General features: G+C 44.7%; 1 protein-coding gene across 1 annotated transcript in view; it reads left to right on the forward strand.

Moving 5' to 3' along the window:
• The window catches only part of LOC128615185 (dipeptidyl aminopeptidase-like protein 6), a 95,260-nt gene that overhangs the window by 28,131 nt on the left and 53,715 nt on the right, over positions 1-13,414 (forward strand). The window contains exon 2 of the mRNA XM_053637062.1: positions 12,186-12,300. Within this exon, the coding sequence (XP_053493037.1) occupies positions 12,186-12,300 (115 nt within the window). The remainder of the gene's footprint in view (positions 1-12,185; positions 12,301-13,414) is intronic.

Below are 13,414 nucleotides of genomic sequence, written 5' to 3' on the forward strand. Positions count from 1 at the left end.
ACCGCTTACCTGCAGCTCTTGGACTCAGCCTTTGGTACTGTTGAGGATGGGGAGGAACTTTTTGCCCAGTTTATGAACACCCTTCAGGATCCGGGTGAGAAGCTCTCCACTTATCTTCATCGATTGCAATTAGCATTAAACCTAGCTGTGAGAAGGGGTGGGGTTGCATCTGACGAGGTAGATAAACACCTACTCAAACAGTTCTGTAGGGGGTGCTGGACAATTCTTTGCTCTCTGGCCTGCAACTTGAGCAGAAGAAAAGCAACCCCCCTACATTTGCTGACCTCTTGCTGTTAATAAGAACAGAAGAAGACAGACAGCTAGCAAAACACATGAAAAAACACATTGGCACCACCAGGCAACGTGGCCAGCTTCAGCTCCAAAGCGCATGGGCCTGTGTAGAGTCAAAAGAGAAGTCAGAGGTCAGTCTCAGTGTTATTGAGGATCTTAGGAGGCAAGTAGCCAGTCTGCAAAGCCAATTAACCTCTTTTATGACACAGAAAAAGATGAAGGGGGCTGATAACAGGGGAGCAGCAGGGAAAAGTCCAGGCAAAGTACCAAAACTAGACAGTGCTAACACAGACATGTTAAAACAGACAAAAAAATAAAAAAGCAGACTAACAGACCCAGGCCTTGGTACTGCTTTAACTGTGGGGCAGATGGGCACACTACCCCATTTTGCACAGACAGCGCAAACCCTGCTTTAGTAGCCGAAAAGAGAAAACAGTTAGAGGAGAAGCAGCACAGGTGGGAAAACACAAAACGGTCTCAACTTACCTTTAAACGACTAACAGTTCCTGTTGTGGGACAAACAGGGGCTGAAGAGAGTCAACAACGTCCCACAGACGTAAACATACAAGGCAAGGCTGAAGTATGTGCCACTCTAGAACATTCAAGTAAGAACCACCCTTTCAAACTTCCTAAGGGGTTGGTTGGCACCAAGAGTACAGCTAAAGTCAACATAAAAGGTGAAGAAGTCAACTGCCTATTTGATACGGGTTCACAAGTAACAACAGTTCCCCGGTCATTTTTGAACAGCACTTTTCAGAGCAGGAGATTAAGCCACTGCATGATCTCTTGGAGGTGGAGGGAGCGAATGGACAGTTTGTACCCTACTTAGGTTACATAGAAATGACTGTAACTTTTCCAAAAGAGTTTATTGGAGTGTCAATGGATGTAAATACACTTGCTTTGGTTGTTCCTGACATCCGAGCCACATCACAGATGTATTGTATGACATGTACTCCAAAGCCGGACTGACACACCATCAACCCATCCCACCTGGCTATAGAGCAGTTCTTAAATGTCTTGAGCTCAGACAGAAGCAGACCAACAACAGTCACCACGGTGTAGTGACATTGCAAGGCAGAAACTCTGAAGTCATTCCAGCTGGTGAAACTATAGTGGTTGAGGGAGTTGCTGTAGCTAATTGCTTCCAGAGTGAGAAGTCCGTAGTTATTGAGCAGCCATCTTTACCCACCTTGCCAGGCGGCTTGCTAGTAACAGCTAGCTTAGTCGACATTCCCCAGCAGCGGCCATATAGGCTACCAGTTGTCATCAGTAATGAGTCTGACCATGATATAGTCATTCCCGCTAAGTGTGCGATTGCAGAGATAAGTGCTTATCAGAGCATCTTGTTACAGGAGCACAGTGTAGTAAAACAATCAGAACCCCTTCCAAAGTCACCAGAGGCTCAGTCAAACACAAAGCACGACCTAAACTTCAATTTTGGTGAGTCCCCAAGTCCATCTGAATGGAAAGAACGCATCACTCAGCAGCTCAACAACATGCCTGACGTGTTTGCGCAACATGACCTGGATTTTGGCCAAACAAATAAAGTAGCACACAACATAATACTCTCAGATGAAACTCCTTTTAAACAGCATGCTCGACCAATACACCCACAAGACATCGAAGCTGTTCGAAAACACACAGAATACCGCAGGGAGTGACAAATGCGCCGAGTACATTTCAAAGATTAATGGAAAAGTGCATGGGGGACATGCTAGTTTTAAGGACATGCTAGTTTTTATCGACGACTTGATTGTGTTCTCAAAGACTCTAGAGGAGCATGAAGCAAGGCTGATGAAGGTGCTCACACGCCTTAAAGAGTTCAGGTTGAAATTATCTCCTGAATGTGTGTCTTCTTCCAGACGTCAGTCTGTTATCTTGGGCATGTGGTTTCCAGGAATGGAGTCGAGACTGATCCGGAGAAGATCACTGCTCTTAAGACTTGGCCAGTCCCAAACAACCTGCGAGAGCTGAGATCTTTTCTTGGGTTTGCTGGGTACTACAGGAGGTTTGTTAAGGGCTACTCTAACATCGTGAAGCCCCTCCACATTCTAACCTCTGGTTACCCACCTTCTCACGAGAAATTAAAGTCAGAAAGAAAGCCGGGCAGTACCACAACCCGAAGGAGGTCTTTGGGAGTCACTGGACACCCGCTTGCCAGCAAGCATTTGACCTGGTTGCTGAGAGCCTTACCACCGCCCCTGTGTTAGGTTTTGCTGATCCCCAGAAGCCCTATATACTCCACACCGATGCAAGCACCACTGGGCTCGGTGCTGTTTTGTATCAGGAACAGGAGGGCCAGCTTCAAGTCATAGGCTATGCAAGTAGAGGGTTGTCAAAGAGTGAAAGTCGCTATCCAGCACACAAGTTGGAATTTTTGGCACTCAAGTGGTCAGTGACAGAAAAGTTTAGTGATTATCTTTACGGCAACCACTTCACTGTAGTTACTGATAGCAACCCACTGACATACATCCTGACCTCAGCAAAACTTGACACGACAAGCTATAGATGGGTGGCAGCACTGTCCACGTTCTCATTCAAACTCCTCTATCGTCCAGGAAAGCAAAACGGTGATGCAGATGGATTGTCCCGCAGGCCTCATGGGAAGCTGGCTGATGATCTTAAATCTCAAAAAGAAAGAGAGCGCATAAGACAGTTCACTCAGGGTCACCTCTCTGATCCAGAAAACATAGATGCAGTAGATCAAGCTGTTGTGCAAGCAATCTGTGAGAGACAGTTCATCTACAGTGTCAGTCATGATGACCAAGATTTTACAGATGGTGTTACCTTAGTCAAAACTCTTGCCATCTCACCTACTGCTGTGCCTGACAGTTATGGGCAAGAAGATCACCTTGGTGGGTTGCCAGTTATCCCCCACTTAACTGAGGCAGAGCTTGTGAGTAAACAATGTGCTGATCAAAGTATAATGCATGTCATTTCCCAGATCGAGCAGGGAGATAAACCACCCCCAACTTTGCGACATGAACTCCCTGAGCTTCCACTCTTGTTGAGGGAGCTCAACATTACTAAGGTTTCATACAACTTGAGTTATAAATGTATGTTTTTATGAAGGATGTAATTTGTGATGTAAATGTACTTTGGATACTGGAGAGAAATTCATATAGTTTTGATACCTGAGAAGAAACATAAGAGCTGTTGTACAATGAGAGAAAGATTTTGACATTGCGTTATAGGTGAACTGAAGTATTATAGTATTTTATTTTGTAGTAGCCTGTAGCAGTCCATTTATTCACTGGATGGTAATTGAGAGAAATGATCTGGACTTATTTATAGGTCAGGTTTTGGTAAAGAGTTGGAAACATCGTGCGGAGATCCTTTCCACGGAATGATACAGATCCCCACGTTCCAGGCGTTCTCCCAGAGATTCATAGATTCCCAGTCCGGGTGGCTGGGTGGCGAGCCAACCGTGTTTGTGACTCTGACTTTAGACGGATTGCCAGGATCCTCTTCTTCATCTTCATGGTGGTAGGACAAACACTAACATGAACTAAAAAGGGCCCAACATTGGTAACTGAACTCTTGTCAACAAAGGCAAGTGAAACTGAGGACGAACTGAGCTCAAGGGAATTTAAAAGGGGATTTATTTACGTGCGCACTTTATTATTTTAGTTTGTTATTTTTCATAACTGTTTTTGTATATGTATGCACCAGCCCTGTGTATTTAATACACTCTATGCAAACTGTCATTCTGGTGTGGTATTCATTTTATTGACCTTCAATTCTCAGGCTCTTTACAATTTAGCATCTTCTGATTCTGGTCCAAATTCATATTACGGATAACCTCTAAGACTACTTTAGACTACTACACCTATGTACATTCTTACTACCTCGTAATAAGGGTTACATAGTACTGTACTACCGGATCCCCACGTGTAGTACTTTACTACCAGATCCCCATGTGCAGTACTTTACTACCAGGTCCCCATGTGCAGTACTTTACTACCAGGTCCTCATGTGCAGTACTTTACTACCAGGTCCCCATGTGTAGTACCTTTCTACCAGACCCCCATGTGTAGTACTTTACTACCAGATCCTCATGTGCAGTACTTTACTACCAGGTCCCCATGTGCAGTACTTTACTACCAGGTCCCCATGTGTAGTACTTTACTACCAGACCCCCAAGTGTTGTACTGTACTACCAGACCCCCATGTGTAGTACTTTACTACCAGATCCCCATATGCTATTTGAGTTGGTTCCCTTGACTCACTATATATGCTATTGCTTAAATAACGTCTTTAGAGACACGCTAGCGTGAATAGATGGGTTTTTATAATAAATGATATTTTAATTGCTGCTTCCCCACATTGTGTCGATATGACCTTTCCACTCTCCCATATGGCCACTCCTGTTTATACGTGTCAGTGCCAGCTTTCCAGCTTCTCCTTCACAAAAACAGAACAGTGAGATTTCAATGCACATCACACTAGGCTGCTCCCGACATCATCAGGGAGAGACAGAGAAAAAGGAAGAACCTAAGCTCACAGCTTTCTATTCCCCAACTTGTAGAGTGAACAAATTATTCCTGTCACGCTCTTGTAAATCTGCAAATGCTGTTCAGAAACGTCTAGCAGGTCGCAATTGTCCTACAATACCCAACGGTGGTGAGTCAGAAGGCCTTCAAAAGTGTTTTCTTCTGATAAAAATCTGAAATTCGCCACAGTCAGTTTGCTACTCAAAGAGCATGCAATTTTACACAAATGACCCGCAAACTAAGCAGTGGGCTATTATCTGGCATTAACAGGAGGAAAAATTCCCAGTGAATCTGTTCTCAACCCCTCATTGTGAGTCACCTTGAGTGAGGGATTTTATTTTCATTTGATTCACACCCCCTCTTTCACAGCCCTCTTCATCACTGAGCGCCTGCCTTAAGTGCTGTCTTTCACACCTTCACACATCAACTAAAATATGTCTTTGAGTTCTGATGACTGACAATCTAGTCAAGAGCATTGAAGTGAGTCCTTAGAAAAGCATGCAAGCCAAACAGGAAGTGTTTTCTAAGGCCAACGCAATCCTTTAACAGACGTCTCGAATGCTGTTCTCTAAACCCAAGGTCGGAGCAAACAAGCTTCTCTGGTCTGAGCACGCTTAATGGCGGCAATCGGCCGAGGAGCTCGTGTAGATCATCTGGAGTAATGTTTCAGATTGACATCCTGTCGTGCTCACCTCACACCAAGCCTTTTCACATGGTTCGATTGGCGCGAATGTGACAATCCATGAGTGCGTCTCATTATCCTGCAGGATGGCTGGCTTGCCAAAGAGTATCGAGCTGAAACTAGCTGAACAACGATCACACAAAGCAGTGTTGCTAATCGATGCCGGGTGCAGACCGAGTTAATCAAGCCGCTCATGTATTCCTTCTGAACGAGTGCGCCGTGACAGCCATTCTTAATCTTCTGAAACTTTCTTTGTGCTGGTTCTGTGAGTGATGGGAATTGTTGAAGGAAAGCGAATATTGTGTGTGTGTGTGTGTGTGTGTGAGGATCCGTGCTTGGAGGGAACTCATGCCTGTTGGTTAACCTCAAGAGAGAGACGAGGGATGAAATGGTAATTGATTAAACCGACAGTGGCATGAAATTGATTTCACATTTTAGCCCAGGTTGTGTGCATGCTGCCTCAGTGGTTAACCTTTTGCACTAGAGACCAGGAGGTGTTGAGTTCAAATTCCAGGACCGCTCAAGACTTCTCTGGCTAATTGGAAGACTCACTGCCTTAAAGTGCTGCGCTCAGTGCTTGGCTTAGAAAGCTGTTGTAGTGGACCTTGAAGGTTCAGTATGGAAAAGAGCAGCCGATGCACAAACACATACACAGGGAAGCACGACACGTCTCTAAATATAACCAGAGTCGTCAGCTTGTCGTCAACTTGTCGTGTTATTGGTCTGTGCATGATTTGTGCAGAATTTGAGCAAAAAATCTTTTCCATTTTAAATACAATACAGCTTTGGAGCCCTGGCCAATACCTGAAAATGACCCAAAATGACCTTTTTAATAAATCAGCAATTCTCTAGAAGCTTCTGTTATACAAAACATAGATGGGGACATGCTGGAAGACAAATTGTACTTAAAGTTTACTTACAAGCTCAGTGTGAGCTAGTAATATACGGTCCAAAAGTTGATTATTTTCCTATAACAGCACACCCCAAGTATTTTATTCCTTTTATACCACAGCGATTTGCCAATGATTACAATTCTTTAGTCATTAAAAAACAGCACGTACATTTGATCCATTTATAGTTACATTTAATGTTACACCGAAACGAGTTAGTTCCTGTTCTTACTTACATTATAGCAGCTATAAACAGTTGTTTATTCTCTCTCTCTTTATTCTCTCTCTCTCTCTATTATCTGTCTTGACACAGCTTGTCATGTTACAGCAAAGCGTAAACCCCTCTGTTTTGAAGATGTCATAAAACTTAAAAGTTACAGCTTTACCTCTGACTGTTCTGACAAATCGCTCATTTTTATAACTGACTACACACGTTTAATCCGTTTATGTGGAGTGTCTGCTGTACACGTCCCTGTGAACAAGCCGTTACCATAGAAACGATAACGTAGTAGGCCGAGCGCATTAATATAAATCTGTGTTTTTCAGCTGTGCTACTGTTAGAGATGCTGTTCTGTAAAACTAATCAGCACCTTCTCTTCTGACCAATCAGAATCCAGAATTTACTGGAGATCTGTGAAACAATCTGGTTTGAAAATGCACCAAGTGTGTTAAGAATAATGTCTCAAAGAGCAGTGTTTTTTTGATATAGTCAGTTATTTTGAAGTGCACAGTGAACGTCGTGCTCCTACAGAGATTTCCCGTCATTTTTAACAAAAATATTTTTTTTTATTTTTTTTTTACAGCTTTGTGTAACGGTCACAGAGGTTTACAGTGTGGAAACAGAGCGTTTTAGTTCCTCCAGCTAAGTGCTCAGAGAGGCGTTTAAGATGAAAAGAAGAGATAAGAGGCAGACAGAGGAGTGTAAGAGCAGGAGAGCGGATCTGTGTGCCGGAAATGAGACTGAGCTTCACGAGAGCCGAGCATGCTGAGCTGAGCCAACAGCATGCTGTGTTTCTGTCACACTGTATTACTGAGCAGCTCATGGCTCTCTCTCTCACACACACACACACACACACACACACACAGTAGGGAGCCTGGTGAATCTGATCAAGATGTCAGTGTGGTGATATTGGAGTCGATGCAGTATAAAGTAACGCTAGAACGTGTATCCACATGCCACTGCAATTCAGCCCATTGTCTGAGAATCATTCATTTTTTTGAGTGAATTTCTGCCTCTACACAGCTGACCTCAAAACAAAGTCAGAAAAAAAGATGTCTGATCTTCCTCATCAGACAATTAAAACACCAGTGCCATCTGTGCTGCTTTTAGCTCATCAAAGAACCTCGCCATTTCTCTTTACCTCCTACCTGTGATGATGATGATGATGACGGTGGTGATGATGGTGGTGATGGTGGTGATGATGATGATGATGATGATGATGGTGATGATGATGATGATGGTGATGATGATGATGATGATGATGATGGTGGTGGTGATGATGATGATGATGATGATGATGATGACGGTGGTGATGATGGTGGTGATGGTGGTGGTGATGATGACGGTAATGGTGATGGTGACGATGGTGATGATGATGGTGATGATGATGATGATGGTGATGATGATGGTGATGATGATGATGATGATGATGATGATGATGGTGGTGGTGATGATGGTGATGATGATGATGGTGGTGGTGATGATGTTGGTGCTGGTGATGATGATGATGATGGTGATGACGGTGATGATTATGGTGATGATGATGATGATGATGATGGTGATGATGGTGATGGTGACGATGGTGGTGGTGATGATGTTGGTGCTGGTGATGGTGATGATGATGATGATGATGGTGATGACGGTGATGATTATGGTGATGACGGTGATGATTATGGTTATGATGATGATGGTGATGGTGATGATGGTGATGATGATGATGGTGGTGGTGATGATGTTGGTGCTGGTGATGGTGATGATGATGACGATGGTGATGACGGTGATGATTATGGTGATGATGATGATGATGATGATGATGGTGATGATGGTGATGGTGACAATGGTGGTGGTGATGATGTTGGTGCTGGTGATGGTGATGATGATGGTGATGATGATGGTGATGATGGTGATGATGATGATGATGATGATGGTGGTGATGATGATGGTGATGATGATGATGATGGTGGTGATGATGATGATGATGATGATGGTGGTGGTGATGATGATGATGATGGTGGTGGTGATGGTGATGATGATTATGATTATGATGATGGTGATGATGATGATATGGTGATGGTGGTGATGATGTGGTGGTGATGATTATGATGGTGATGGTGGTGGTGATGATGTTGTTGGTGGTGATGATGTTGGTGGTGGTGATGATAATGGTGGTGATGGTGATGATGATTATGATGATGGTGATGATGATGATATGGTGATGGTGATGATGATTATGATGGTGATGGTGGTGGTGGTGATGATGTTGGTGGTGGTGATGATGATGATGTGGTGGTGATGATTATGATGGTGATGGTGGTGATGCTGCTGCTAATGATGATGGTAATGGTGATGATCATCATGATGATGAAGAACAAATAATACATTATATTTTCTGTGATTATTTATTTTTGGACACTTCGAGTGTATTATATCTTGTAATATATCTTTACCACACTATATTTAAATATGAAACCAATGATGAAAATGGTGTTGTGTAATCTTACTGTTTAATTATTTTAATGTTCACATTTTTAAAACTGACCTGGGAGAAAATTAGACCCACCCACACACACACACACACACAGACATTGTGAGAGTAATGTCCTCTCTGTAATGAGTCTTTCTACTGGCATCTCAGTAAACAGGACCTGGATGTGTGTATCTCAGGGCTAATGATGTCTGCAGTGCCGTTCAATTAGGACCAAAAACATGGTCACTAACGGCAACGCGGCTTTTAGACCCTCTAATGCAGCGGCGCCGTCTCACAGTCAGCTCGCTTAAGCTTAATGAGAGCTTCAGCTCACAGTCGGGACACGGGTCATGCTTCACAACACCACCCAGAACACTCCATCGCCTTACTGAGCTCCAGCAGTAATGAGTCAAGGTGACTGGATTTAATCTAGACCAGAAATGATGAAGTTCCTCATGAATGGAGAAACAGCTTCGGGATTATTCTAGCATGTCCATACACATATTTACATATATTTCACTTTTAAGACTCGTCTAAAACGTAATAGTGTTCGTACAAATTAAGCATGTTATTGCATATAGTGGTGTAAGGAAGAATGAAGTATGGAAATGAAAAAGTAAGGGAGGAAGGAAGGAAAGTGTTAGGAAGGAAGGGAAGAATGAATGTAGAAGGAAGGAAGGAATGTGTAGGGAAGGAAGGAGTTTTTTAGGGTAGGAAGGAGTTTGTAGGAAAGACAGGAAGTTACAGTAGGAAGGAAGGAGGAAGTGTGTATACAAGATGGTAGGAAAGAAGGAAAAAAGGAAGCAAGAAAGGAAAGAAGAAAGCTGTAAGCAAAGAAGGAAGGAGTGATGGTGGAAGGGAGAAAGGAAGGACAGAACAAACAAAGGAACAAAGGAAAGATGGGAGGAAGGAGTGATGAAGGAATGTGGTATATGTTTATTCCTCTCGTGAATGCTCCTCGTCAGAGAGGCTTTCACACTGAGTAACTCCACATTCCTTTTATTATTATTTTTTTTAAATAGATGACAGAAATGTTTGTCCAGAATGCTGGTCGTTCATGCAGGCAGATAGATGAGTGTTTACCGTCAGACACAGTGACTGAATATCCAAACGCTTGATTTAATAAACATCACTTTCTGACGGTGGTGTTCTTCCTCTGAATAAAGTGTGTGGATGTGCACTTATCTGTGTTTTCACTCCTGACAGACTGAAATGCCTTTTTTTTCTCTTCTACACTGATGGATGAAAACACAGGCTGTGTGACGTTATCATTCTGCTGAAGAGAAACGTCTCCATTTTCTCTCTCCATCTCACGTCCAACAGCTTGATTTCCTGTAAATTTCTGTTACTCTAGATTAGTGTGAATTAAACATGAAGTCATTTCCAATGAATATTCAATTCAAAGCCAAACTTACATGTCCTTCAGGCTTTTTGGAATGCCGAGCCTCTTTCACCCGGAATTATACAACTGTCTCTTCTAACAAAAAACATGAATTATTATTTTAAAGAAACCTCTCACTGTGGGTGTGTAAGAGTGACAAGAGACATTTTCCCCAACATTCCTATTATTTTACTCTGCCTCTGTAGAGGAGGGAGTGTGCAGGGAAGAGTGAGTGAAGGAATTAATGTTAGGAAGGAAGGAGATTGTATGGAAGTACAATTTAAAGTAAGAAGGAAAGAAGAAAGGAAGGGAGGAAGGAACGAGGGTGGAAGGGTGGAAGGGAGGAAGGAGGGAAGGAAGGAGGGTGGAAGGAAGGGAGGAAGGAGGCTGGAAGGGTGGAAGGAAGGAAGGATGGAAGGAGGGCGGAAGGAAGGGTGGAAGGAAGGAAGAAGGGTGGTAGGAAGGAAGGATGGAAGGAGGGCAGGAAGTGTGGAAGTAGGGTGGAAGGAAAGAATGGAAGGAAGGAAGGAGGATGGAAGGAAGGGAGGAAAGAGGCTGGAAGGATGGAAGGAGTGTGGAAGGAAGGATGGAAGGAAGGAAGAAGGGTGGAAGTAGGGTGGAAGAAAGGTGGAAGGAAGGAAGTAGGGTGGAAGGAAGGAAGGATGGAAGGAAGGAAGGAGTGTGGAAGGAAGGAAGGAGGGTGGAAGTAGGGTGGAAGAAAGGTGGAAGGAAGGAAGTAGGGTGGAAGGAAGGAAGGATGGAAGGAAGGAGTGTGGAAGGAAGGAAGGAGGATGGAAGGAGGGTGGAAGGAAGGAAGAAAGGAAGGAAGGAGGGTGGAAGGAAGGGAGGAAGGAGGCTGGAAAGGTGGAAGGAATTAAGGATGGAAGGAGGGTGGAAGGAAGGAAGAAGGGTGGAAGGAAGGGAGGAAGGAGGCTGGAAGGGTGGAAGGAAGGAAGGATGGAAGGAGGGCGGAAGGAAGAAAGGAAGGAAGAAAGGAAGGAAGGAGGGTGGAAGTAGGGTGGAAGAAAGGTGGAAGGAAGGAAGTAGGGTGGAAGGAAGGAAGGATGGAAGGATGGAAGGAAGGAGTGTGGAAGGAAGGAGGGTGGAAGTAGGGAGGAAGGAGGATGGAAGGAGGGTGGAAGGAAGGAGGATGGAAGTAGGGAGGAAGGAAGGATGGAAGTAAGGAAGGAGTGTGGAAGGAAGGAAGGAAGGAAGGAGGGTGGAATGAAGGGAGGAAGGAGGCTGGAAGGGTGGAAGGAAGGAAGGATGGAAGGAGGGTGGAAGGAAGGAAGAAGGGTGGAAGGAAGAAAGGAAGGATGGACGGTGGAAGGAGGGTGGAAGAAAGCATGGAAGGAAGGAGGGTGGAAGGAAGGAAGGAGGGTGGATGAAAGGATGGAAGGAAGGAAGGAGGGTGGAAGGAAGGATGGAAGGAAGGAAGGAGTGTGGAAGGAGGAAAGGAAGGAAGGAGGATGGAAGGGTGGAAGGAAGGAAGAAAGGAAGGAAGGAGGGTGGAAGGGTGGAAGTAGGGTGGAAGGAAGGAAGGAAGGAAGGAAGGAAGGAAGGAGGGTGGAAGGAAGGAAGGAAGGAAGGAAGAAAGCCATGAGTTCCTTTAAATATGTGCTGTCTTTCTGTCACTGTCTTTTATAAGAGTGATGAAGTGATAAATGCATCTGTTCATGCCTATTCCCTCTCTCTCTCTCTCTCTCTCTCTCTCTCTCTCTCTCTCTCTGTGTGTGTGTGTGTGTGTGTGTGTGTGTGTAGGAGTTGGTGGGCAGTAACCAACCTCAGAGGAATTGGAAGGGAATACTGATCGCTCTGCTGGTCATCCTGTTCATCTGCTCTCTGATCGTCACTTCTGTTATACTCCTGACACCAGGTACACACACACACACACACACACACACGCGCACTTACCATACACCAAGCACTTCAAGTCTGTGGCGTGTCTGTGGCGTGTCTGTGGCGTATATGTGGCGTGTCTGTGGCGTGTCTGTGGCGTGTCTGTGGCGTGTCTGTGGCGTATATGTGGCGTATATGTTGCGTGTCTGTGGCGTGTCTGTGGCGTGTCTGTGGCGTATATGTTGCGTGTCTGTGGCGTGTATGTGGCGTGTCTGTGGCGTGTCTGTGGCGTGTCTGTGGCGTATATGTGGGGTGTCTGTGGCGTGTATGTGGCGTGTCTGTGGCGTGTCTGTGGCGTGTCTGTGGCGTGTCTGTGGCGTATATGTGGCGTGTCTGTGGCGTATATGTTGCGTGTCTGTGGCGTATATGTGGCGTGTCTGTGGCGTGTCTGTGGCGTGTCTGTGGCGTATATGTTGCGTGTCTGTGGCGTGTCTGTGACGTGTCTGTGGCGTATATGTTGCGTGTCTGTGGCGTATCTGAACTGTTCTACATGTATTGTGTGCTTCTGTAACAGTGAATGTTTCCCTCAGGATCAGATAAGTGTTATATTCCCACGACCGGTCTGTCCTGACATTACACTACACCCTGCTTGTACAAACCACAGATCAGTCAAACCCTTTCCAGACACTGTTCACTACAACGCCTCCATCATCTTCCCTCCTGAGTGAATAATAAACTCAGCCTTCAGTAAAGATCATCATCAGCTCCTGCCTTCCGCCGTCCCACTGAGAGAGACGACTTATAGGTCGAGTTATCACATTCATCAGGTGTCATGAAAGAAGGATCAATCAATGTGAGTGTAATGGCATCCCACAGCGCTGTTAAATTCTGGATTCTGATTGGTCAGGAGGTGTTGATTCGTTCTCTAGAGCAGCAGCTCTGACAGTAGCGCATCTACACATCACAGTTTTACATTAACGCGTTATTGTTTCCGTAATAACAGCTCCTTCACAGGGACGTGTACCATGGACTCTCCACGTAACTGGATGTCTATGTAACATTGACGGAAGGAGTCTCCAGTGTCAGTGCTTTGTAACAGTCAGCGGAAATCTTCAGGACAGAGGAGTTTATCACGCCAAGCTGCATTTTTC

The sequence above is a fragment of the Ictalurus furcatus genome, chromosome 1 (genome assembly GCF_023375685.1).
Source record: "Ictalurus furcatus strain D&B chromosome 1, Billie_1.0, whole genome shotgun sequence".
Lineage (NCBI taxonomy): Eukaryota > Metazoa > Chordata > Actinopteri > Siluriformes > Ictaluridae > Ictalurus > Ictalurus furcatus.